Source organism: Ambystoma mexicanum, chromosome 4q, assembly GCF_040938575.1.
Source record: "Ambystoma mexicanum isolate Mex_15411 chromosome 4q, UKY_AmexF1_1, whole genome shotgun sequence".
NCBI lineage: Eukaryota > Metazoa > Chordata > Amphibia > Caudata > Ambystomatidae > Ambystoma > Ambystoma mexicanum.
This window is the reverse complement of record NC_090928.1, coordinates 216321722-216349236: the sequence shown is the minus strand read 5'-3', so window position 1 is coordinate 216349236 and position 27515 is coordinate 216321722. Positions and strand designations below refer to the sequence as shown.

Genomic DNA, 27515 nt, shown 5'->3' with positions numbered 1-27515 from the left:
CCTAGTTGCAGCTGCAGCCCCCAGAGCACCTTTTACATCGAGGTGCTGCCAGGTGAGGAGACTTGAGAGCTGACCTTCCTGGGCCTCTTTCCGGTTTTTTCGGGCCTGCTTAGGGGCCCTGGGCCTCGTCTGCACCCCTCTCCCCTTCCGTGTGTTTCCACTTCCAAAGGCCTCCCTCCTCTCGGCCCGCCCACCGCCTGTGATTGGCTGTTCATCAAGGTCATAAGGGACCTCTCCAGGGCAGCCCTCTGCCCGGTAGCCCCTTCGACTAAGGGCCCAAGGCAAAGGGCAGCTCCTACATTAGCGGCTCCAGAGTGTTTCTGCAGGTGTCTGCAGGGGCAGCCAAGGAATACAGCAGTCAACAGACACCAACAAAAACTGTGAGTGTGGCATGGGTGGGGTGTAGAGCAATTACTCCACTCCGGAAAGCCCCTGCCACTCTACCTTACCTTCCCATAACTTAGACTGACATAATGCATACATAGAGAGACTTGTAACCACTGTAAATGTTGCTGTTCAGTACATACTAACTTACCTGCCAATGTTAGCGTGTGCCACACTCAGAGGGAACTCTTAACCTTAGCATGCGTCGCATCTAGGTAGAAATGTGAATGTTAGCGTGTGCCACACTCAGAGGGATCTCTTAACCTTGGCCTGCATTGCATCTAGACAATATTGTGCATGTTAACACGTGCCGCACTTGGATGGATTTCTTAACCTTGTCCTGCGTCGCATCTAGATAGAAATGTGAATGTTAGCATGTGCCACACTCGGAGGGAATGCTTAATCTAGCCCGCGTCACATCTAGACGGCATTGTGGAGGTTAGCACGTGCCACACTTGGATGGAATTCTTAACCTTGGCCTGCGTCGCATCTAGATGGGATTAGGAATGTTAGCATGCGCCACACTTAAAATGAAATGCGAATGATAACAAGTGCCACACATGGATGGATTTGTGATCACTAGCCTGCCTCGCTTCGAGACAGAATATTGAAAATCTGCAAGCACCACACTCAGATGGAATAAGTGAATGATAGCAAGCATCTCACCTAGACATAATTAGAAGAACAATGCCAACTAACCAATCTACTAACTATTTCACCCCTCTGCATACACCTCTCAAACTCTAACCAAACACAACCACAAGCCTAAAACACAGAAATCTGCACAAACTTCACTACACTGCAATAACAAAACAAACCACACCTAGACTTGCACAACAGCACACAACAACTACCGACCGTAAAACACCCCAAACCCAGTCAACAGACCCACCGTGCTAAGGCTGCCAACAGCACATCACTGCTCTCTTGTCCTTTTCCAGCTTATTCCCACTAACTCACTCCCCTCCTCGCTTTTTTCAGAGCCACCTGGGGACCACTCAAGTGGTGATAGTGCACGGTACAAATATACATTAATGTATCAGTTGTATTGTTTTTCTAAGCACTTAGTTGGACTTCAGAAAAACGGCTCCAGGTTGTCGATGTTCTTCCCAGGTATGGCTGAATGCTGCAATCTTATCCAAGTATGCCATGCAGAAGTTCTGTAACCCATTCTGAACATAGTTAACCATTCTCTGGAATGTGGCAGGTGCATTCCTTAAATCAAAGGGCATGTCTTTAAACTGGTAGCCTTCTGGAGTGAGGAATGCAGTGTTTTCCTTGGCATGGTCAGTCATGGCAATCTGCCAATAACCCCTTGTCAGGTCAAAAGTACTAAGCAATTTGGCTGAGCCCAGCTTATCCACCAGTTCATCTGTCCTTGGCGAGGGATGGGCCATTGGATTGGTAACTGCATTTAATGCTCTATAGTCCACACAGAATCTATGTTCCTGCCTTTGGTACTAACACAACTGGCTAGCCCATGGACATGTGGAATGTTCAATCACTCAACGGTCAAACATCTTGTTGACTTCCTCTTTTGTCATTCCTCACATAATCTGACATCCTGGAGCCCCAGCTTTTAACAGGTACACTATCACCAGTGTCAATATCATGTTGGCCCCAAGCGGTCAAGCCTGGTGTTGGTGCGAACAGAGGGGCAAAGTGAGTTAACAAATCTGCACTCCTGCTGTTGCTGCATTGTCAGATTAGTGGAAAGTTTTTCATAAAGGAGGATGTCAACAAGATGCTTGACCTTGGAGTGATTGAACATCCTACAAGCTTATGGGCTACCTCAGTTGTGTTAACCTTAATGCCGCAATTTTTTTTGAAAATGGCCTTTTTGGTACCTATCTTTTCACTGGACACCTACAAAATGTTCTGTAAACTTTACCAAATCAAATATCAGCTTGTGACCATGTACGATTAATTTGTTTTGCAGTCTTCCTTCTAGTGGTTGACATGAGTGTTAAACACATTTTTTTAGTATAGTAAAAACATTTGACATCGACGCAGCGGAACTGTAATCGGTTCCATGTATGTTTACATGCTGTCTACACTAGCTTCTTCCTTATTCAACGCTTGTAATTCTTTTTTTACCAAAAATAGACCTACATGTTTTTGGTATGCTGAATTTACTATATCGAACAACAAAATTGCATATGTACACGTGTCATCAAGTGAAATATCTCCCACATTTTAAAGTCCTTTAAACCCTTGTAATGAATTCACCTTGTACACCTAATGCAATATCATAGTAGTCCCTATATTTCACATTTGCATATACCATATGTTTCTACCAATCGTTTGTTCATGTGACTCATCTGGATTTCTTTTTATGGGAGGCTTGTGCTGTTTTTAAAGTTCCCATAACATGTGGTTGCCAAATGGAGGCATTCAAACAAAATCTAAAACCAATATGAATAAAGTAGTGTATTATAGTAAAACATAAGATTTCATATTATGGTCTCGGTGCTAACTGATAGACCCTTGTAAGTAAACCAATATTGTGCCTCATTATTCTGGTAGTCATTTATAATATAATTCATGAAGACCTATGCAAAACTGTATCTTTATGAAATGCAGTAATTTATTATAGTGTATAAAAAACAATATTTTAACCTCAAAGTGATTACTCCTTTCCAGAGTGCACATTACTTCCTTCCAGTAACACCTGCCAGATACATTATAGGACTAACAATTGTTAACGCTGCATATCTAAAACAGTATGCACTATCTAGATATTGAAGTGTTCATTTAGAGCTGGTGTGCATTTTAAGTCTCATGTACAATTTCAAACCCTAAGCTTCTGCTGTGTAAAGGCAGCATGTTTCTCTGCGAGTTTTCTAGCACCAGTATTAATGAGGCTTCTGCTTTAATAGAAATGGCACTAATATTGTAATGCCAGTAGAAAAGCTTGTTTTTTTCTTTCTGCTACAGATGCCTTTAGCTCCAGCTGTACCTGCTGTTAATTTGATCCCACCAGTGTTCCCGCTTCCCATGTCGGTCCCTCCTCCAGGTTATGTGATGCCACCCCCTCCATTCCTACGTCCAACATTTGACCCTACACAACCACCTCCTGGTAAGTATTCTATTTTTGGTATGGTGTGTAAATTATGGGTTGCTTAGACAGAGGTATATTCCTTAGTCGGTTCTTGAAATATTGCCATTTAAAAATCCTGTCATGAGATTCTGAAATGTTGACATATTGCTTTAATTGTACAGTCATTTATACATGTTTGTGATGTATAAAGCACCAACCTAGTTGGAGAAGCATCAGCGCACTGTACATAGGGAATGTACCAAGTGTATTACAAATATGTATGCTGCTGTAGCAGAGGGGGATGGGTGAAAGTTGTGGGGTGAGAGTTTGTGGCCAGGACTTTAGAGTTTGAGCATTAATTAACGTTTCTTGAAGTGTAGGATGGATTTTTATTTATTTTACATTTTTAAAGCGCTCACACAGCCCGTGGGCATCGCGTCGCTGTTACAGAATGTTTGTTTTTTAGTTGCAGAATTGTTTTTTTGTGCTTCTTAGTTGCATATTTATAACGCGCTTAAACAACCAGAGGTTTCTAAGCGCGGACCCGGGGATCGAACCTGTGTTGCTTCGTGTCATCTTGCTTTCAAGGCATCTTGCTTTCAAGGCGCGCACGTTGCCGCTGAGCTATCCTCCCGGGACTGGATGGGCAGTCCTATCTGCTTTGGTAACTTGCGTCAGCTAAATTCAGGAATAGGCTTGTTTTCTGTCTTTTTCGGTCTTGCAGTTCTTAACTCGGACATCTTTCCTCCATCTCTCTTTACTGGTCTTTCCTTTTCCCCCTCAAAAAGGATAGCAGTGCTTCATAATATCTTGTATCTAGGTGCGTGTCATGTAATCTAAAATTGTCTTGCAACTCCTGCCATTTTGGCAGCTTTACTTTGTGGCTCTACATGAACAGCAGAGGCTTAGGGTATTGGTGGAATAGAGGAAGGCAGGTTCCAAAATTGAGGTTTTTAGTGCTGGTCAGAAGAAAACTGGTATAGATCTGTGGTGTGTGTGGCAGTGACATTTGGAAGAGCAAAAGATCAACCAATGACAGCGCTGCAAGACTGTTAGCATTTTTTTGTCTCATTATATATGACAGGGTGTGTAGTTTGGTAGAAGAGGGAGTTTAGAATGTGGTGAAGATTCCTTCTATGAAGTTTAGAACTAAACTGTTTTGAGTTTGATGACCAATGGGTGGAGTTTTTAGTTGTGGTTTTCTCCATAGACTGCAGAGTTCATATAGCACTAGGTTCAGTTTTAAGGAAAGGGCAGGGCATACTGGCCCAACTAAGACCAACTTAGGTCCTCTAACATCTGGTCAACCCAACCTTTGAGGGGCCATATCCCTTTAAGAATCCCATGATCAGCCCTGTATAGCACACTTTCTGGATAAAGATGCAGGCACTGTGGAATATGAGTTATTTGTCTTCACATTGTTCTCCCCAACCAACTGGATTGCCGGGCCTTTGGTAATACTTCCCCAATCATGCAATGATTTTTTATTGTTCTTTTTAGTATTGCGTACATATTTTTACATTGCGGTCAAAAGGATGGATAATTAGGGTCCCTTATATTCTAGAGACCGCAGTAGACTTGGATTAAGATGCCAGGGAACATTTCAAGCCGGTTATCTACCATATTAAAAATAGTGCAAATAGTTAAAAAAAAAAAGGGCAGGGGGACTGGGGGATATCTGGTAGCTAATTCCTCAGGATTATTAGGCATGAGGGGAAAAGTAGGCATCCTGATGAGCCCATGGCAGTACACGCTTGAAAGCTGGTGCATGCCTGGTGTGAGGACAGGTTTTCTGAAGTCCAACTAAGGTCTTAGTAAAACCATTCAACTGAGACAGTACCAGACTCCACTCTAAGTTATAAGGCTGTACCACCTGAGTATATGGTAGCGTAGACCAAGCAGCCAGGCTTATTTTAGGAGGGAGAGAGGGCTGTAGAATCAGTACAAAGACATTGTAGTGTACATATGGTCCAAAGAAACACTATTGTAAAAATAAAGGGTTTATTTAAATACAGGTAGAACAAGGTAAATCTTGGGTAAATAAGTACTATTACCGATCATATAAACACATTATAAAAACGCAACACTATGCTTTAAAATACACATACCAAAGTATAGACCTTGTTTAGAAAAGCTAATAGTCATTCTAGGGAAGTGACACCTTTCATACCCATTTAGTGTAGGCCACACCTATTCATGGGGAGTACAAATAAAATTAGTTACTTTGATTACTTTCTTTAATACAAGGGTAGTAGACCCTAGCAGTTGCACCGTTGTTGGGACTGATTTTCTGTACTCTGGCCTGCTGGACCGATGTATAGAAGGCCAACCTATATTATGGCAGGGACAGGTAGAAGTATCACACAACACTAATAATAGATTACATTTCTGATGCTTTTGAATCTGCTTAGAATCACATGCTGTGCATATAGTCCGACATCTAATTGATTTTGATTTGATTGAAATACATTTTGTATAGGTGCTATACAAATAAACAAAGTGCTTAAAGGAGGGAGGGAACATGGCAGAATGCAATTACATTCTTACAGGTTCTTGAATGTGAAAAATAAACATATCATATCAAATGGTATAAGTGCATGGAACAATAAGGGAGAGGAATGAAAAAAAGGAGACAAGACTAGCAGTAACATTACTATGTCTGATGACAATTGTTGCAGTGCATGAATGGCAAAAGGAGGGGAGAGAAAGGTAAGGAGGGGAACAGATCAAGTGACTGACTAAAAAGGTCAACGACAATTAAAGGTAGTGCTGGGGAGGGAGTCGGAGGAAAGGACACAGAGGCAAGGGGGGAGACAGACAAGCTGTTATCAGAGGTCGAGGGACAAATGATGACAGTAAGTGCTAAGATAAAAGGAGGAGGAGGGGAGGGCAGGCGGCTGCAAAAGACAGGCAGGTACGATTACTATGCCTGACGGCAATTGGGATAGTGCCAATGTTGCACAGGACAAGGGGAGGGACCGGATGGAGGGGAGGGCAGGCGGCTGTAGAAGACAGGCCGCTACGCCTATTAAAAAAAAAAAAACATGGACAATCCTATAGATGTCTGGGGTGAGCAGAAAATGAGTGAGTTGCACGAAACTCCTTGTACTTACTCTCCTAAGAGACCCAAATGCACTCTGGCATGATTGGCTGGCTGACTGTCCGGCAAGGACAGCCACCCTGCTGGGTGAGTGACAGCTAAGCTGGAATGAATGGGAGAGAACTGAATAAAAGGCAGGTCTCTTGGCTTGGAAGGGAGAGTCCACTGGAACGAAAGAACCGAAGACGAGCTTGAAGAGGACCACTGCTGCAACTCCTGGACCGTTGGTTTGCCCGGTGAGGCCCTGCTGCAGGTCCGAATCACCATGTGATTGGGAGTTCCATCATCCAGGTCACTCAGGTCTTCTCTGAAGTCCCTGGACCCTTTCTGCAGCTCTAAAGTAAAAAACGTACTTGTTTGAACAGCTTTCCTCAGGAACTCACTCTGACTTTTCCTACATCTGTGCCTATACTGACCTGTCTATTGGCCACTAGAGTACTAGTGACCCCCTCCTGCCTCTGAAAACACTCATGCTTCAAGAATAGGGAAGTACTTGTAAAGTGTGGGCCTTTTGCCTTGAAATGTAACAAGTATTTAAAAGTGCTTACTTGGGAAAGAGTTGCTTTGGTAAATGTCCCTCTGAAAAATGAACATTACAAAAGTTCTTACTTTCTTTAGAATGTGTTCTGCCATTCCTAAAAGTATATAGGGTTGATTTACTTGCCTGTGAATTTAATGCTTCTCTTCCCAAAATTAATGCTGTTGGCTTCACTTTATTGCCGTTCAGAGAATGGTATCACTACATACTATACCCAACAAAAATATCGCCGGGTATATTGTCGTGTGGAACGGCCATAGGTGATATTTTTGGGGGGGATAATTTTGGGGGGTTTTGGGAGTGGGGGATACAAGTTGTCCCCCGCCCCTTTCAAAATAATGCATGGATGTCCCCCGCAGGTTCCATGCCTTAATATCGCCGCAAAAAATGGCAATATGTTTGAGGGGATATTAACACATGCAACCCAGAGAATGTTTGTATACGTTAACCAATTGGGTTTTGCGTCCCCTGACCCGCTATATAGCCTGTCTAGAATAAGTCTGCCTTGGGTTTTACCTTCTTTGAATAGCTGTGTGCCATTCTGAATAAATGTATTATGGGTTTAGCTGACTTTGGTCTGCTTTGTGCAATCCTAAAATAGTGTAAAGTTATTGCTTACCTTAGTCTCCACTGAGCTTAAAAGCAACTGTAATAGTTTATTTCCACATTAGGTCTTACTCACCAGGTATAACTGAGGGTTTTCTAGAATGTAGTTATAGGTTCATATTGTTCCATGACTTTGTTTTTCACTATTCAGAACAGTATCCTGGTGACTGGGTTGGTTTACTAAGTGATTTCTTAACGGAGTGTCACTGCATGACAGTCAGGGTCTACTAACTTGTGGTTTTACTCGCCCTGAATAAGTGTGTTTTATTATAATATGTATAATTGGGACAGACTTACCTAGAAGTACTGTTAGTTATTCTGAACAAGATATGTGTACCTAAAGCATTGTGTTGTTTTTATACTGTGTTTATGATTCTATGACGATGTTCTTACCCACCACGGTTTAACTTGTCCTACTTGTATTTATAATTAACCTTTTCTGTACAATACTTCTCTAGGTATAAATTATTCTTTTGAGCCATTTGTATTGTATATGTTTTTTACTTTCCTGCAGCCCTCTGTCCTTCCTAAGATGAAGCCTGGCTGCTCTGTCTATGCTACCAAATACTCAGGTGGTACAGCCTTATAAGAGTGCAGTTTTGTACTTCCTCACTGGTATGGTTTTATGAAGCCCTTCGTTGAACTTCAGAAAAACTGTCCCAACACTCACACTTGAGTGATTGTCATTACCCCAATTGCAGAGTGTACAGCACAACAATTCTAACATTCAAAACCTTACACTCCAGCCAGTGCAAGCGCTATTACAAAACACAAAAATGTAATGGTTTCATTTGTAACTGAAACAGAAACTAAGCAAGATGTGTCCCTGTAGAGGAAATCCAGATAGGTATTTAACTGTATGTATTACTTCATGCAGGCTTCCTTCAACCTATTAGCACTGTTTTTAGTATTGCCTCAGTTGATAGCCTTACATCCTTCAGTAATATGTAAATTAAGTATCCAGCCAACATTTGACCATGAGATTGTGTGCATGCAAGGGAAGCTCAGTGTTGGAGCACATCTGTTCCTTTGGTGAGAGGGTGCTACTGCATTCTCTGTTTTATCTGTTAAGTGTGTGAGAAACTTGATTTCAGTCACAATGTGGACTGCTGATGCATGACTCTTTTCCATACAGTTAACTTTTTGACAGTGTCGGCTGGATGTGTCATACTTTTTTCTCCCTTGAAAGTGCATTTATGCTCAGTTTAAAAATATGGATTAAAATACTCTCCTCAAAATCTTACCTGGAGCACTGACTACACCGAATCGACAAATGCTTCAAAAATATTTTTCTGATGTTCTTAGCCTGTATATTATAATTATTAATATATGGTATGGTATTAGCACCATCAATCTATATCTATTTAGAGTGCTTTTTCAGTAAATCACTTCATTTTCTGGATTTGGTTTTTATCAAAGGCATTGGTAACCAAATATGGAGGATATCCTCTAGCCATGAACCGTTCACTTATAGTTTTAGCTTCCATAACAAAATCATACTCAGTAGATCAGTTGCTTTTATCCCTGACAAACTCCCCAAATGGATTGCTATTAATTGAAGTGCTGGGATGATGGCTCCTCAGATGTAGAACTGAATTGGCAAGTTTTCTTTGTAGTCGGCTAATACGTTGATTATCTTTAATTTGACAGATAAAATTACAGAAATACACACCAGTAGTGAAGGTTAATTCAACGTTCATTTCATGGTTGTTTAAACATGTTACATATTAAAATAATCTCTAATCTTGAACCATTTCATATTAAAAGTAAATCCTCTTTAAAAACAAAACCATGTTATTATTTGGTTCAGGATATTGTCCTATCGTGTTGACCATGCTACAGTTTCTTCCCACCAGCCCATGCATTGATTGGCATACTTGGATGTTAGGTAAGATTTTCACAACTATGATGAATCTTCCTGACCTGTGTCAACCCCAGAAGTTTTTGCTGGATTTGATTATTTTTCCATTGTCGTTAGGTGAGTGGGAATCTTTCTCCCCTCTCACCCAATCTTATATATTTTATTTTTGGGTGAACTTTTTATGTCCCTCCATAGTATGTGTATGGATTTATAGTTGCCTATAACTTTTGGCCTTAGGTTGGGTTGCCCCTTTGGGCTTCCCTTTTTAATGTCCCTCACCGATTGGGTGAAATACTGTTCCCAAGATGTAAAGTGGGATTTCCATCCCCTTTACTTTTATATAGTGAGCCAGCAAACCACACCTTAAGAGGTGTGCTGGGGAGATGCACTGTATCCCCTTTCTCACTTACCTGGTAAAATGGTTGTTATAATTGCATGTTAACTTGAATGGCTGGTGGCAGTTAAACTACTTTTGGTCATTATTACTCGCAGGCTGTCAAATCAGCAGTGTTAATGCACAGGAGGGTCACCAATCTGCTATAATGGTGGACTCCTTTTTTGCCATTTCTCGTTTGCTTATTTTTTCTTGGGTCTTCTACTGTCCTAGGTGAGTAAGATACTGGTTGAAGTTTGGTCTTTTGCAGTAATCCTTTATATTTCCCAACCAAGGCTCCAGTGTCTGTGAAGGGTAGAAGTGAGGGATGAGTCCAAATTCTCCAGCCCTTTGTCTTCTAGCTTACCTGAAAGGAAGAAGTTCCCACCTGGGGGTGGAGGGGACTGGCTGTCCTGATTGGACAACCAGCTGCCTCCTTCTGTAAACTGCAGGTTGAGTTTGCAGATGTTATGCTGTGGTTCCTGTATACAAGATCGATCCTTGAAATTGCTGACGAGTCGACCACTGGACCACATCTGAAGAGGCAAATGAAGAAAAGACAGCTGTTACGAATTCCAGTGACTGGAGAGCCTGCTGTGTAACCATAGCCTGTTTTAACGCTTCCTTCCAAGCGACCTGGTGGTCCCGAAAAATACTCCCAAGAGGCTACCGAGACCCACTAGTCTCGGGAAGGCCTGCATTTTGAGCCACCCCTCGACGAGCTGCAACCTTGCCGGACTGCAAGCCACCAATACCAGGGGACCTCGAGCCAATGTGCAGTGCCTGGTCTTCCGAAGTCTGATTCCTGCCAAAACTTTGGTTGACGCTTGCTGGACCTCCAGAGACGCGATTCTTGAGGTCCCCTCATCACAGTGCGGGATCAGATTGATGAAGAGAATCCGACCAGTGATATTCAGCTTCATCAGGTACCTGTAAAAGGGTGCCAAATACGCAGAGCAGCAAGAAGCCTTGAAGAATCCTTTGTTGCAAACCTCTCCTGCAGACTGCTGCTGCCAATTTCCCTTCAGTGTCCATTTCTTCAGGCTCCAGACCAAGAATACAAGGACCAGGTCCTGTGCTGCTGCATAAGGAAGACAACCATCTCCAAGCTCTTCTTAGCTGACATACTGAGTTGGCTTGGGTAATACTACCTCAAGTTTTGGGTCAATCCTTTTTGGCCGAGTGAGTGATTTGTGTGTTTGGGAGTTTTCCCATGCCATTCGCCCAAGCCTAATGCTGGAACGTCTATTCAGAGTCTTCTGTGATGTCCCTGAACTTTTTTGACTAACTTTGAAGTGAATACTTGTCTGAAGAGATGTCCTCTGGAACTCTGACTTTCCTGCAACTGAACCCTATCCTTACCTGCCTACAGCTGACTCCTAGATCAATAGATGAACTAAGAAGGGACCAGCCCTACAACAGTTTCTGGCACCATACCCACACCTGGCTCCGACGCAATGACCTTTGAAACCCGAGACCATGCGCACTGTGATCTGATGCCATACGTACCCCTCCACTCTCACATGTAAAATGTACATAATGTATTTACTGTTTATAATATGTTACCCTCTTTCCTTACATGTAAAGTATGTATATTATGTAATTAGTGTTTATAACATGTGATACCAACAACCTGTAACCAAGCTCTTAAGTATTCTTGTTATTTTGTGCGCCCAGCTACCGAAGGGTTTTCTGGCGCACTATAAACCAACAAACAAGGGTCCCCCTTTTGCTTCTGAGAAAACTCATGCTTTAGAATAGGGAAGGACTTTGAGGATCAACCTTCTGCCTTGAAATTATAACAAGTGTGGAAAGTACTTACTTGCTAAAGAAGTGTGTGTGTTGACTATCTGTGTAATAGAATACGTTACAAAGTATCCTGTAGTTTATACTTATCTTTAAGTTTCTGGTTGCTCCTCTAAAAGTATATTAGTTGGTTTACTTAATTTGAAATAGTGCTTCACTCTTCTTAAAAGTAATAGTGCAGGTATTGTTTTGTTCCTAGCTGAATGAGTGTAAACGCTTACAAATATGATTAACCTACCTTGAATAACTGTTTTCTTTAGTGTACCATTGGGTTTGGCTTTCCCTGATTCGCTTGGTGCTTTTCTTTTTTAAACATCTCTGCCTCTGACAGTTTTTAATGTTCACCACATGTGGTACAAGTCTCCCTACTCCCCACCGTTCCTCCAGCATGTTGGGGGGGTACCTCTTAATGATTTTGTGTAGACGATGGGGGTGGGGGGGACATGTACCACCTAAAGCACAGCTTGTACGCTGACTCTTTGATCGTGCTGCACTTGGATGTGCCATGTGCCCTCGCCTTATTTGATTCCACTCCCCTTCTGATATTGAATCCCCCCACGTCCCTCTCCCAGTTTGCTTTATACGGGAGATTGTCCTCTGATTGCGCATTAGATTAAAGTCTGTAAAGCCTCGCCACCCCTTTTGCTGTCAGGCCCTTCTGCATAGTTAACTCCAGACCCGTCGGCAGCCTAGTGTCTGCTTTTTTCACCGTTGGGTGTGTGATCCAATGTCTGATTTGCATGTATTTATATCGCTCCCGTTCCCCGATCCCGAATTTCTGTTGGCAGTCTGAAGAGCCAGGGGGATCCATCCCTGTACATGTCCTTCAGGGTCAGTGATTCTGCACCCGTCCAACCTTCCCAGAATTTCGGCTGAAGTCCCGATGAGCAATCCAGGTTGTGTGATAGTGGGTGTGGGGGCCCATTCCACGGCAGATGTTTCCAGCTCAGAGCCTTGTCCCAACTTTGTGAGGACAAATTTGTCGCCTCCAATAGGGTCCCTCCCTTCTCCTGAGCCTCCGCGTTTAGCCCTAGCAGTGCCCTTAAGGGGGATTGTCGTGGCTGACTGCTCGATCCAGCACAATCCTTTGAAGTCCTCTCGTTTTGCCCACCTCCGCATTGGAACTAGGTGCACTGCCACTATATATCTGCCCACCTCCGGAACACCCAGACCTCCCAGGAGTGGGGGGGCGCAACAGGATTAGTTTTTGTACTCTTGGCTTCTTGCCTTGCCATATGAAGTTGAAAATTGCTTTTTGTAGGTCTTTGGTCATGACAGGTGGTATGGACACTGGCAGCAAACTCACTACGTAGAACAGGCGGGGGGGGGTGGTCTTTTTCACCGCCGCAATGTGGGCAAACCATGACAGTTCCTGGGTTTCCCGTCTGTGCATGTTTTTTTTGCAGCTGTTTCCAGAGGGGTACAATGTTTGTCTTGTACAGTTTGTTTGGGACTTTTGTTAGACGTACCCCCAGGTAATCTAAAGATTCTCCTACCCAGGTTACCGGGAATGCTTTCTCCAGGGTCTCGATCTCTTCTGTTCTCTCTGTGATGTTCATTGCTTTTGATTTGGAGAAGTTGATAGAGAATCCCGACACCATCTCTAATTCCTGCAGCTTTGTCATGGCCCTAGGCATCGTGTCTTTAGAGTACCCCACGAAGAGCATTTTGTCACCCGCATATATAGTGCGATTTTATGGGTCTCCTGACCACACTTCACCCCCTTGATCCCTGGGTGCCGTCTGATTTGGATCGTGCACGGTTCCATTGCCATCGCGAAGATTAGGGGAGAAAGGGGGCAGTCGTGCCTCGCCATATTTTGATGTGTTCCGAGCGCTGCCCATTAACTGTGAAGCTTATCGATGGGATCCAGAAGTCGGCAAGCACCATCGTAGTGAATTCTTGGCCACAACCGAAGCCCTCCAGAACCCGCTTCAGATAATTCCATTCTGTGCTGTCGAACGCCCGTCTGTGTTCCCATGTCTATTATATCTATTGCCTGCCTCACGTTATCCTGTGTGTGCCTTTCTGTGATGAAACCCGCCTGGTCTTCATGGATGATACTCGGGAGAACTTTCATCAGTCTGGTCGCGAGAATTTTTGCATAGATCTTCGCATCTGAGATCAATAGAGCAATGGGGTGGTAGCTTGAGCATTCTATAGGATATTTCCCCGGTTTTAAGGGGAGTATGGTAGTGGACCTCCCCATGACGGTTGTGACTGAGCCCCCTTCCCTAATTGCATTGTAGAGTCGTGTAAGCGAAGCCAGCAGCTGAGCTCGGAAGGTCTTATAGTAGCAATTTCCAAGGCCGTCCGGGCCGGGGACTTTATTTGTTGGAAGTGCCGGGATGGGGCCCCCCGAGGACCAACCTGTCCTGTTCAGTGATCTGCGTTAAGGGGGAGGACCGGATATAGGAGCTCTGTCGTTCCGGGTCAAGGTTTTTCGCTGCATAGGAGTTCTTTGTGGAATTGCACCATTATTTCTAATTTCTTTCTCTGCAGTGTGTGGAGTTCCTTGTGTGTCTTTAGCTGTGCTATAAAGTTGCAGGTTTTTTGTCTGCTCAGTTTTGCAGCCAGAAACCTATTTGTTTTCCCCACGTGTATGTAATAGGATTGTTTCCTGTTCAATAATGATAGGGCAACCCAAACTGCTGTGTGGTTCTCGAGTTGCGCCCTTATCTTTCTGAGCTCCCACAGAGTTTTCCTTTGTCTTGTTTTATGCAGGTTTTTGGCTTCCATTACCTTCTTTGCTAACTGTTATAAGGGATCTTTCCCTATAATATAATATGTTGCAGCCAGTGAAATAAACTCTCCCCGTACCACCGCCTTCCCTGCGTCCCAGACCACCCCCACTTTGTTTCCCCATTATCATTCTCTTCAAAATAGTTAGTGCTCTCCCTATGCGCCCGGATAGCTGTGTCCCTCAGGATCAGCTCATTTAATTCCACATTGGCTTTTGCTTATTCGCCACTCCCCCCAATTCGACACCCACTATCACGGGCGCATCGTCGGAGAGATACTCCACTCCTTTCTCTACTTTTGTTATCTGGGGGACTAAACTTGTTGAGATCAGAATCATATCTATCCTAGAAAAGTCCCGATGGACGGCAGAGTAGTGTGTGTATTCTCGATTGTCTCCATGAAATAACCGCCATGTTTCTATGACCCCCCCCCCACTTCTCTAAAGAGTCTTCCCAATGCTTGCCTATTCTTCTGATCCGCCACCATAGGAGGGAACGTTTTGTCCAGCATTGGGTCCATGACCGTTAAAATCCCCCCCCCCCCCCAATGATCAACTGACCCTCGCACCACCTGCCAAACATTTCCAATATTCCCACTATAAATGTCTTGCTTCTCTTTGGGGGCGTATAGGGCCAGTATCGTGTAAGTACTTCCCTTTATCGTGCCTTTAAGCCTTAAATACTACCATTCTGGGTCCCTGTGGAGCTGTAATTTTCTGAACCCTAACTCTCGACCGATCAGAATGGCCACTCCCTGCTTCTTTTCCCCACTGAAGGAATAGTATTGTTGGCGGAAGGCCCGGTGGGCCATCCTCTCCTCGTCTTTGGGGAGAAGATGGATTTCCTGAAGGATCCCAATCGCCGTCTGCATGGCCATTAGTCTATCTAGGATTGCCCGGTGTTTCATCTGCATATTAAGCTCTTGCGTGTTCAGGGAGACTTCAGACAAATCTGCCATTTCAATATGTGAAAAGGTTGCCGATCACAACCTCTGTACCAGCCTAACCCAGCTCCCAGCACCCACCGCCCTCGATTTCCCCCCTTCCCATCCAGGACTCTGGACCGTTCCCTATTTTCCTCTAGAGCTATTCCCTCTCCCCACCCAAACCCTTCCCTCCTCCCTCCTCCCTTCCCCTCATCCCCTCCCTGCCACCTCTCCTTGTGAAGTGTGTGACCGGGGTTCCTAAGAATCCTCCCCGCTGCTGAGCTGGGGTGTTGGATCACGGTTTGATTCACAAGTTCCATCTGCCAGGAATTTCTCATGGCTTATATTGGATTCCCAGAAATGGTTTCGCCTGTCTCCGCACAGGCTGGACTTTTTAGTTTGCATGCAGATGTTAAGTAATACGTTGTCAGCTTGTTTAGGAGATGCTGTGGGAGGCGACGTCCCCCGTCGTTGCTGGTTCCGTTATGCTTGGCCTTTATGTAGACCTGTCTGTTTAAAGTCTCTTCTGGATCTTCTGGACCATTCCCACGGATTAGCTGCCGTGGGCGGGGGAATCCTGCACCGGACAGGTCCTCCCGTGGTTCTGGTCCTCCTCGATGTTCAACAATGAGAGGCCCTCCTCGCATGTGCCAATTAGTCTGTTTTCCTTCCCAGCTAAACAGGCCAAAGGGGTACGCCCATCTATAGGACACTTGGTTCTCTTGTAGGGCCTTCGTTACAGGTCGCATGAGCCTCCTTATGAAGAGTGGGGAGTGCCAAATTTTGAAACAGTTATATTGGACTACCGTTGACCGTCAGGTCAGTGAGATGTCTGGCCGCTCGTAGGATGCTTTCCTTCAAACGGTAGGAAGTGAGGGTGACCAACACATCCCTGGACTTTGAGCCTGGGTAATTTCTCTTGGGGCCCACGTGATGTATACTGTCGAATCCTATTGTTTCTGGCTGGTTGTCATGAAGTATGTTGCTAAAGGTTTGTTGCATCGTTTCTCGAAGGTCCCTGTCCATTACCGACTCTGGCAAGCCTTTAATCCTTATGTTGGACCTTAGTGATCTGTTTTCGAGGTCCTCGGCCTGCATTTCAATGTTGTTGGTGGCCCTAGCCACTTGGTCTACCAGAACGCTGTATTGCTTAGTTTCCTCTGCAATGTTGGAGAGGCTACTTTCCACTGTATCCACCCCGTCTCCTAGCTCATTCACGTCTCTCTAGACTTATTGCAGTGAGGCTTTTAGATCCTCCTTCAACTGCCCTATTTGGGCCTGAAATGTGTCCATCATCCTTGCCTCCATACCTTTCAGACAGTTCAGCAGCTCCTTCTTGTCGGAGGTCAGCATGCCTCGAGGTATGGCTGGGCTTGAGTCTGTTGAATCTTGAGGGGACAAGGGTGGTATCGGATCCTGTGGTTGCTTTTGACTCCAGCACTTTGCTAATTGGTTCTCCTGTCCTTTAGTTATTCCCTTTACTCTCGGGGTGCGCTCTTCGTTCTGGCTCCTGGCATCAGGGTTGCCGGTCTTCCACCACCGTATGCCCACTCGGTCTCCTGACTCCTTTCTTGGGGAGAGACTTGCTGTTTCGTGGCACGGGTCGCTGATGGGCAGGGTCCCTTCCCGCAAACCTGCTTGATACCTGAATGTGCTTCCCCTTGTGACTAGATTCTGGGGGTTTGCCTGGCTGTTCTGAGGGGATGAGCCGATGTGGGAACTTAAAGCGCCGCTTCTGAAGAGCCCCTGCGCTCGTGATTAGTCCCCCCTGAGCAGATTGTTAGCTGCTGTGTCCGGGCACTGCTCCTGTTCTGCCAAGCAGGGACGCTCCACTCTGTTCTCCACTCCTCTTCTGCGTCTAAGGGGCCAATGAGGCTAACGAGGGCACGATCAGCCCGGGGGAGTTCCGCCGCCCCCGCCCACCTTTGGGCCGCTGAGGTGGTTGCTGCTGCTTCTGCGAAGGGCCCGCAGGGTGTCTCCAGGGCCCTCCGCCCGCCAAGCTCTCCTGTCGGTCGCTCGCTAACCGCTTGTCTGCCAGAGCATCAAGGCCGGTGCAGGGTTGTTACGCTTTTTCTCCCACAGCGAATCGCAGTGGATCGCTACTTGCTGGCAAGTTTTAAGCTAATTTTTACTGCTTTTAAACACCTTTCGATACCCGCGTGTGCGGAGCACAGAGGATATGCGTCCTCACCAGCAGGCGGCCATGTTGGAATGCTTGGTACATTTCTAAAACAGCCTTGGAGTTGATACTCGACTTGTCTTGGAGTTGCTTGTAGCCCCTCAACGAAGTATATGGATCCTTACTTAGCCTGAACTCCTGTTTGCCTTCTTAAAGTCTGATAAGAATTGTATCCTACACTTCTGGAAAATATTGTTTCAACGGTCTATTCCTGTATGACAAATTGTGTAAAAGCTGTATAGCACTGGGTTATCCTGACCTTGAATAGCTGTTGCTCTTATTAAACTGCAATTGGGTTATGCTTTCCCTGAATTGCTTTAGTGCACTTATAAAATAGTTTACCGGGTTACTTGTCAATTAATATCTGAATGTTTTTCTAGAAAGTATAAGTTATATTACTAGCTCTGGCCTATGTTCTTAATAGTAAATCTGGTGGTGTAACTGTATCCATTCATAACAGAAGAAAGTTACATATGTTACAAAAGATTCTTGTAACAGTGTTTTTCATTTTTAAGTAATTCTTAAAGTGAATAACACTGTTATGGCCAATATGGTCTTCTGCCCTTGAACTACTCATGGTATTCTAAAAGTCAAACTACTTTGGTCTTATTCCCCAAGAATATCAGAGTGCCATTCAGAATGTTTGACTGACATGGACTTGCTTAATTCACCTCCAAAAAAGGTTGTACTGTGGTTGGTATACCATAAGTATTGAGTTGGTTTTTAATGATTGTGTTTTATATAATATGTACTGATACTTGCATTTCCCAAGATTTGGTTTAGCCTAGACATATTTATTATCATTATTTTCACAATACATAGTGTTTCTTTGGACCATATGTATGCCACAATTTCAAATGTATTGTGTCCTCCAATCTAATGTCCAAGATGTGGAGTACGTTGGAGGAACATCCAGTCGAACGAAGGTTACCATTTGGTAAGTAACTTGTTCTTCTTTGTACTGCCCGGCAGCCCTCTCTCCCTCCTAAAATGAGCCTGGCTGCTCGGTCTACGCTATCAAATATATTAAGTAAGTAGAGCGTTATACTAAGAGGAGTTTCTGTATTGCCTCATGTATAATTTTATAAAGCCCTTAGTTGGACTTTGGGAAAACTGTCCTAACAGTAGGTGCCATGCAAGAATCCATGGCAGTACACCGCTTTTCGAAGGGATTGTGTCCTCCGACGTATTCCTCATCTTAGATATCTCCTTCCAGCTCTGCTGGCCTCGGAAAAAAATTTCTCTAGAGGGCGCTGCGCGTCGACGTCCTCCGAGTCGATGTCCCTCGACAGCCGCCGTGTCGACGTCATCCTGCCTATAAAGGCTGCGCGCAGCGTCCGTTGCTCAGTTCAGTTTTTCCGCGCTTACTCCGTGCTTCGGAATACCGTTGCTCAGTTTTTGTCAGGTTAAATCTATTTACCTCGAGTTATTCGATCCGTACTCGATGGCTTCTTCGTCGGATCCGACAACTCCTCGATCCGGCTTCAAAAAATGCCGAGATTGTGGGAAAAAGATGTCGCTGACAGTTTGTCTGTGGTGTTTGGGAGCTGAACACCATTGTTCGGAGTGCGAGGACTGTATGTCCATGACAGCTAAGGCCCTGAAGGAGCGTAGGGGGAAGCTGGAGAAAGGTAAGACTTTTAAAGCTTCTTCTTCGTCGACAAAGTCGAGACATTCGTCTCCTCGTCACCATTCGCGTTCCAGGTCTCGGAGTGGGTCCCATCACTCCTCGAGATCGAAGCACTCGAAGAGGAGGAGACGAAGATCCCATTCTCTGTCTTCCTCTTCCTCTGTTTCACCAAAAAGAATCCCTTGCCCCACGAAACATAGTTCCCGGGCTGAATGGGAGGAATTCCGCAAAAATATGATGAGCGTCTTCGAGAAAGCGGCCTCGACCCCCTCGAAGACTGCCGAGAGCGATGCTCTGGTCGAGACCCAAAGGTCAAAAATGCCGCCAGTCGCAGTACCCGGCGAAGGAAACCTCTCGAGCGCGTCTCGAACCCTCGAGTAGGACTATGACCTCCAAACATTCCTCGGAGGTTCCGTCGACGCCGAGGTCGGTGTCTTCGACGCCGTTGTCGAAGGGATCTTTGACACACGGGTCTGTTGACTCGACGCCAGCTTCGACACCGGCGTCGACGCCAAGAAAAGTCACGGTCACGACACACCCAGTGACTATCCCCAGGTCCTCGATGACGATGGCTTCGAGATTGTCGAGTAGAATCCCAATTCTGTCGAGGTCATCGAGGCCTCCGCCTTTGTTTTCGACGCCACGCTCGAAGCCTTCGGTGTCGATGACATCAACGTTTTCGAGGCTGATTATGACAAGTTCGGCACCCTCTGCCTTGGAAATGGGATTTACACCCTTTATGAGTTCAGAACAATTGAGAACTATGTCCTCAATTATGGAAGAGGGTGAATTGTCTGAACAGGAAGACACATTTGAGTTGCAGGGACCTATAACCCCAATTAGAGAGGCATTTTCCTCTGAAGAACGCAGGTTAAAGGATCTTCATGATTCCTTACATGAGGCAAGTGGGTTAGACACTTCCCCTGAGGTGGAGTTTGCTAGGCCAGACCCGGGGGAGCATGCTGAAACCCCCTATAGAGCCTTAATGGCCAGGATCACAGAGTTTATGGGGTGGTCTGCACCTTCACAATCTTTCCAACAAGATGACCTCACGGACATACTTGACAAAGGCCCACAGGAGGATCCTGTGGTGCCTTTTCATAAAGCTCTTCAGAGGAAGATTATGACGAACTGGGAAACCCCAGATGTCGTCCCGGCAGTAAATAAAAAACTGTCTACAAAATATAGGGTATCCTCTACAGACCCGGAGTTTTTGTCAAAACACCCATCCCCAGAAAGTCTGGTGGTACAGGCAGCATCTTCTACCGATGTCAAGACGGCTTATCCTACCGTCCCACAGGACAGGGACGATAAAAAATATGATGCTATGGCAAAGAAAGTTTTTTTCGGCATGTAGCATGGCGTTAAAATCTGTTAATGCTACTTGCACCCTTGCTAGATTCAGCCATACACTTTGGGAGTGTGCTTCTACAGCGGCTGACTGCATCCCGGAGGGAGAAGAAAGGGAGGCGTTCCTGAATATCATACAGGACGGTAAAGACGCTATGTGCGAATCCCTCCAGACGGGCATTGATTCGGCTGACAGTATCAGCAGAGCAATGGCGGCAAGTACAACAACCAGGAGATTCGCTTGGTTGAGAGAGTCTGGTTTTGCCCCTGATGTGCAAGCCAGGCTCTTGAACATGCCATTCGATGGCTCTTCTTTGTTCGGGAAAAAGGCGGATGACAGTTTAGAGAAACTGCAAACTTCAAAAGCAGCAGCAAAATCCCTAGGTGCTGCAATCCGTCACACACCTTTTCGTCCCACAGGAACCTCTGCGAGGGGCAAGTCCTTTCGCTTCTACTCCGCATTCGGAAGAGGTAGAGGACGTCCGGCTCAAAGGGGACAAAGAAGAACTACCCGAGGTGGACGGGGTAGATATTCAAAAGCCGCAGCAACAGCAGGTGCCTCTTTACCATCGGCATCTGCATCAGCCGCCCCAAAACCACTCTGAGGACTTCCCTCACAGGACACCTGTAGGAGGCAGGTTGACTCAACATCTGGCGGAATGGCAGGCTATCACGTCAGATGCTTGGGCATTGGAAACAGTTGCCCAAGGTTACTGCCTGCCTCTCCTACGCATACCTCAGAGTCATCCACCGGGGATCAGCTCTCAGAAAGCTCCAGATCCGCTCCTCTTGCAGGAAATTTTCGACCTGCTAGAGAAAGGTGCCATAGAACCGGTACCTGTAGCGGAGAGGAACAAGGGATGGTACTCCCTTTATTTTCTCATTCCAAAGAAAGAGGGAGGACTGAGACCCATCTTGGACTTGCGAGAATTGAACAAATTCCTCAGGAAAGACAAATTCAAGATGGTCACTCTTTCTCAGATCCTCCAGGCCCTTCAGTTCCAGGACTGGTTGGTATCTCTGGACCTTCAGGATGCTTATTTCCATGTGCCTATCCATCTCAAACACAGGGAATACCTGAGGTTCGCAATTTGCAACTCTCACTATCAATTTCAAGTGCTGCCATTTGGGCTGACCTCCGCCCCGAGGGTCTTCACCAAGTTAATGTCTGTAGTGGCGGCAAGTCTAAGGAGGGAAGGGATTTTCGTCTACCCCTACCTGGACGATTGGTTGATCAGGGCTGTCTCTTCGGAACAAGCTCTGATCCAGCTAAATCACGTGTGCCACTCCCTTCACAAACTGGGCTTCTCCCTCAATTTAAAGAAGTCACAAATGATACCATCACAGAGACTCCAGTTCATAGGAGCGATCCTGGACACTTCCCTGGGAAAAGCCTCGCCACCAGAGGTGAGGGCTCAAGATATTCTACAGATGGTTACCAAGTTCCAAGATGCCCAACGTCTCCCAGCCTTCGACTTTTTGAGGTTGCTAGGCCTCATGGCATCCTGCATTTTCCTAGTGCCAGAGGCTCGCCTGAGAATGAGATCCCTCCAGTGGGCACTGAGGACTCAGTGGTCACAATTCTCAGGGAGAATGACAGATCTTCTTCAGGTTCCCGACAGGGTGGCTCGAGACCTTCAGTGGTGGGCCCGTCAGGAGAACATTCTGAAAGAACAGTTTTGGCAACCCTGGCCGGAGATACCAGTAGTCACGGATGCCTCACTCACGGGGTGGGGAGCCCACGCCAACGACTTGACCATCAGCGGTCGTTGGTCTCCATCGGAGTCCAGACTACATATCAACCTGTTAGAGCTGAGCGCCATCAGACTTGCGCTGAAGGTGTTCTTGCCAGCTGTACAAGGGAAAAAGGTCCTGATAATGACGGACAACACAGTGGCCATGCATTACCTCAACAAAAGAGGAGGCGTAGGATCACTACCCATGTGCAGAGAGGCGATGCAGCTCTGGTTTTGGGCAATCCAAGAAGGAATCTTTCTATCGGCAGTTCACCTAGCCGGAGAGAAGAACTTGACAGCGGACGCTCTGAGCAGGCAGAGCACAGTCTCCCACGAGTGGGAACTAGCTCAGGAAGTCCTTCAAGAGATCTTCGCCCTTTGGGGAACCCCTCAGGTGGATCTGTTCGCCACCAGCGTCAACAGGAAATGCGATCTGTTCTGCTCAAAGGAATTTCCCCCGAGAGGAGCTCTGAGAGACGCGTTCATAGTGGACCGGGAGTTTCCGCTTCTGTACGCGTTCCCACCGGTCCCTGTCATTCCTCAAATGATCAGGAGGTTGAGAAGATTCCGGAGAACCATGATCCTAATTGCCCCGGATTGGGCCAGGAGAACGTGGTACCCGGACCTTCTAGACTTGTCCATCTGCCCTCCAATTCGACTTCCACTCAGAGAGAACCTACTCTCACAGAAGGGAGGTCAGGTTCTCCATCCAGACATCAAAACCCTCAACCTTCACGCTTGGCTTCTGAAAGGTTGAGGTACAAGGATTGGGACCTCCCTGATGATATGGAGGTGTTGCTTTCGGCAAGGAGGCCAGCAACAAAGTCTTTAAGCCGCTGCCGTTGGAACAGATTTTGCAGCTGGTGTAGAGAACAGAATATCGAACCTTTTTCATGTGGTACACCAATGGTTTTGTCCTTCTATATTTGGCGAATTCAGGCCTTCAAGTTGGCACCATTAAGGGCTATCTCGCAGCGCTATCCATCTTTAAGCGCACTGCGGAAGAACCATCCTATTTCAAGTTACCCTTGGTAATACAGTTTCTAAAGGGGTTAACCAATGTTTATCCCCCAAGACCATTCCAAGTTCCTCTATGGGATTTAAACTTAGTACTAACTTTCCTGATGGGCACACCTTTCGAACCACTCCATTCTTGTTCGCTAAGATTCCTTACCCTTAAAACTGTTTTATTAATAGCACTTACATCTGCTAGAAGGGTGAGCGAATTACAAGCTCTTTCTTGTAAACCCCCTCACACAATATTTCACAAAGACAAAATTGTCCTGCAAGTGAAGCCTAATTTCCTCCCAAAGGTGGTTTCTGAATTCCATATCACTCAGAAGATTACCCTACCATCTTTCTATCCTCCTCCTCATCCGGGGAAAGAGGAAGAGAGGTTACACAGGCTAGACCCTAGAAGGACTTTAAGTTTTTACATCAGTAGACTAGCCAGGATAAGACAGGCAGACCAGCTGTTTGTAGGTTACACAGGTCACAAGCTGGGGTTACCAATAACTAAGCAGACCATTTCCAGATGGATCATTCTAGCCATTCTGGAATGTTATAAACTGGCAGGGAAAGAGCCCCCTCAAAACATTAGGGCTCATTCGACCAGAGGTATTGCAGCTTCATCGGCCCTCAAAAGAGGCGTGCCGGTTAAAGATATCTGTGCGGCCGCTACATGGTCGTCTGTCCATACCTTTACACGATTTTACAATTTGGATTCCTCCTCCAGTCAAGAGACTAGGTTTGGAAGGGCTGTACTGCATTCTATTCATCAATAGAAGACAGCGTGAAGTCAGTACTCCCTCCTCCAATAATCGAATACTGCAATGGGGGCCTATCTAAAATGAGGAATACGTCGGAGGACACAATCCCTTCGAAGAACAAGTTACTTCTTACCTTGTAACGTTCTTTCGAAGGGATGTTCCTCCGATGTATTCCTCATCGACCCTCCCATCCATCCCCGCAGTTCTACTTCCCTTGTTGTTGCAGCATACGCTCCTTCAGGGTGATTAGTTTAGTCCAGAAAGTATTATTGTGGGCTACAAAACGGAACTGAGCAACGGATGCTGCGCGCTGCCTTTATAGGCAGGATGACGTCGACGTCGATACGGCGGCTGTCGAGGGACATCGTCTCGGAGGACGTCGACGCGCAGCGCCCTCTAGAGAAAAATTTTTCCGAGGCCAGCAGATCTGGAAGAAGATATCTAAGATGAGGAATACGTCAGAGGAACATCCCGTCGAAAGAACGTTACAAGATAAGAAGTAACTTGTTCTTCTCTATAATATCTTCCCTCAAACATAAAATCATTGTGTTTGAGACAAAATTAGAACCTCTCAATTATCATTTTATTATACTAATGGATCTTGTGTTAAAGTGGTATTAAGCTTCAATCCCTTTTTCGTTTAGGATGTTTTTTTGAAATGTTAATCTTTAAAGCATATGAATTGTATAGCAGAATCATACTAAGAAATGTCAATCCTTTTGTCTTTTAGGATATGTTCCTCCTCCAATTCCACCACCAGCTGTTATCCCCCCACCATCTATTCCACCTCCTATCACAACACGTAAGATAATTTTTATAATCTAGTATTTTAAATGGAAGATTAAGCCGTTATTGTTTTGTAGTGAGTTTTTTTATTGATATTTTGTTATTTTTGGTATCTTATACACATTGCAAATAAAAGAGCTGCAAGACATCAAAAAGTTATTACGGTTGATTGTTTTGTCTAAAATTAAAATTCGTGTTCACAGGTTATTTCTGATAACTGTAACATTCCCCAGGTCACATTTTTTCAGAATGCCTCCCTTTTCTTGAATGTGGCAAGGGCAATCGAGTAGAAATTTTAAAAACATCTAACCTTTACCCCTCCCCATTTCTCTCTGTTGATGAAGCCTTTTTGATAGTCTATTAGCAGGCATTTTTTTTTTCTGCATTACATCTTAAGCTTTAGGTTGGTGGGGGGGGAGGTCAAGTTATGCATTTGTGAATGTGTGGGCAGTTATCTGTAGGAAACGCCAGATTTGCAGAGGTCTCTTTTTGCTAAACAAGTAATTTTATGTTCTTGTATTAAAAGCTGTGAGGCTTAAAAACATGTTCCTCCACTCTTATGAAAAAGTTTCTTCTTGCTGCTTTTCTCCCATTTATTATAAGTTACTCACCGTAGTGACTAATTTACCCTTAGTCCCCTCTCCTCCATACTGCATGGGCGTCCCTTCCAAGGGACGGGAGACAGAACCTTTTTCACTAGAAAAAAACCTTCTTCCCCTTTAAATTTAGAGGCGTACAGGGGTGCGGCCCAAGGAGCATGCGCTGCCCTGACTCCGCCTTCCAGCGCCACACCTCAGTTCCCATTGACAAGTCGACAATAGATTTAACATTGCCTAATGACACCAGTGTTATTGGGGTGGGGGGGTTGGTGGGACGTATGGAGGAAAGGGGACTAAGAGTACGTTGGTCACTACGGTGAGTAATGTATAATTACTCTTGCGTCCCGTCCCCTTTCCTCCATACTGCATGGGCGATTACAACTGAATGTAGCCCCAGGGTGGAGAGGAGACCCTCCTTAAGCAAATAGGTTCCTGAGAACCGCCTCTCCGAAAGCTGAATCAGATCTAGAGCCGGCATCCAAACAGTAGTGCTTTCAGAAAGCCGAGGGAGTGGCCCAAGTGGCCGCCCTGCTTATGACTTGCCAAGGGACATGGCGCTGGAATGCGATGGCCATTGTCTTTGCCTTGACTGCGTGGGCGTGCATGTTGGCCAGAAGCAGCTTGTGCTGGCCCTCGTGAGCCTCTTTGATGGCAGAAACCATCAAGCTGTATATGGAAGCCTTGGAGGCCTGATAACCTGGTCTTGATCCTCCGAAAGTGACGAACAGGACGTCCTATTTGCGGAAGCCCTTGGTCCTGTCCAAGTAAAATTTCAGGGCACGCCTGACATCCAGCAAGTGCAGCACTCTGTGCATCGTCCTTGGGATTGGCAAAAAACGTAGGAAGGAATATTTCCTCGTTTAAGTAGAAAGCAGACGGGACCTTGGGCAGAAATGCTGGATGTGTCTGCAGGACTACTTTGTCCTTGTGAAAGGTAGCATATGGTTCCGAAGCGACCAGTGCCTGGATTTCGTTGACTCTACGAGCCGAGGTTAGTCTCACTAGTAAGGCTTTCTTGATGGTGACCAGCCTGATGTCTGCCATTGGCTCGAACGGTTTGTGCGCCAGGGTGCCCAAGGCTGTTGAGGTCCCACACCGGGTGCAGCCTCTTGACGGGCGGGTAGAGCCTTGCGAGCCAGTCAAATGTTTGACTATAGGATTGGAGGAGGATAAGATCCCCTCTTCTGAGTTCCTGTAAGCTCTGATGGCTGCGAGTTATGTACGGCAAGTGTCAACCTGCACGCCAGAATGGGCGAGGTGCGCCGAAGGAGGTCACGTTGTCCAAAGTACATGCCAGGGGATCGATTTCCTTGGTGTCTGCTCAGTTGCAGAATCTGGTCAATTTGCTTTTATACTGGGCCCTGGTAGCCTTGCGCCCTGTATGATTTCCAGATTAGCCTGTGAGAGGCTGAGGTGCCGCAGCGTTATCTGATCAGGAACCACACTGTGAGGTCTAGTTTCTGTAGCGTGGGGTGGATGACCCTGCCCCCCCTGCTGCGCCAGATGTGCTGGGCCCATCGGAAGGTGAATCGGAGGCATCTCCGAGAGCCGGCCTCCATGGAGCTATTAGAATGATATTGCGCTGGCGAGACTCCTTGATCTTGCAAGTCACTCTGTGAATCAGCAGAGTGGGCGGGAAGGCCTCGGCCGTAATGCCGTCCCACTGAAGCTGAAATGTGTCACCTAGGGAGAAGGGACCCTGTCCCTGCCAGGAGTCGAACTGATGGCACTTCTTGTTGTGCCACGTGGCATAGAGAGCCACCTGAGGATGAACCCACCTGTTGAAGATCTCCTGAATACCGAGGTCATTTGGCTGCCACTCATAATTGTCTCCTCCAACCTGCGGAGTCTGTCCGCCTCGAGGTTGGATTCCCCCAGGAGGTAGACTGCCGTGAGATAGATGTTGTTTTCCAGGGCCCACTCCCACATGCCAATTGCCAGTGTGCACAGAGGAGGGGGATCTGGTGCCTCCTTGCTTGTTGACATACTACATGCTGGGCGATTTGTCTGTCTGGATGAGGACAACCTTGCCCCTGAGAAGTGGTAGGAATGCTCTGAGCGCTAGCCAGATGGCTTTCCGCTCTAACCAATT

General features: G+C 45.9%; 1 protein-coding gene across 3 annotated transcripts in view; it reads left to right on the top strand.

Moving 5' to 3' along the window:
* Positions 1-27515, top strand: part of SCAF8 (SR-related CTD associated factor 8) — a 2093867-nt gene that overhangs the window by 989959 nt on the left and 1076393 nt on the right. For all 3 annotated transcript variants that reach the window (XR_011268119.1, XM_069607748.1, XM_069607747.1), the window contains exons 18-19: positions 3322-3463; positions 24769-24840. Coding sequence is in view for 2 of the 3 variants with exons in the window: in XM_069607748.1 (XP_069463849.1) it covers positions 3322-3463; positions 24769-24840 (214 nt within the window). In the remaining variant the exon portion in view is untranslated. The remainder of the gene's footprint in view (positions 1-3321; positions 3464-24768; positions 24841-27515) is intronic.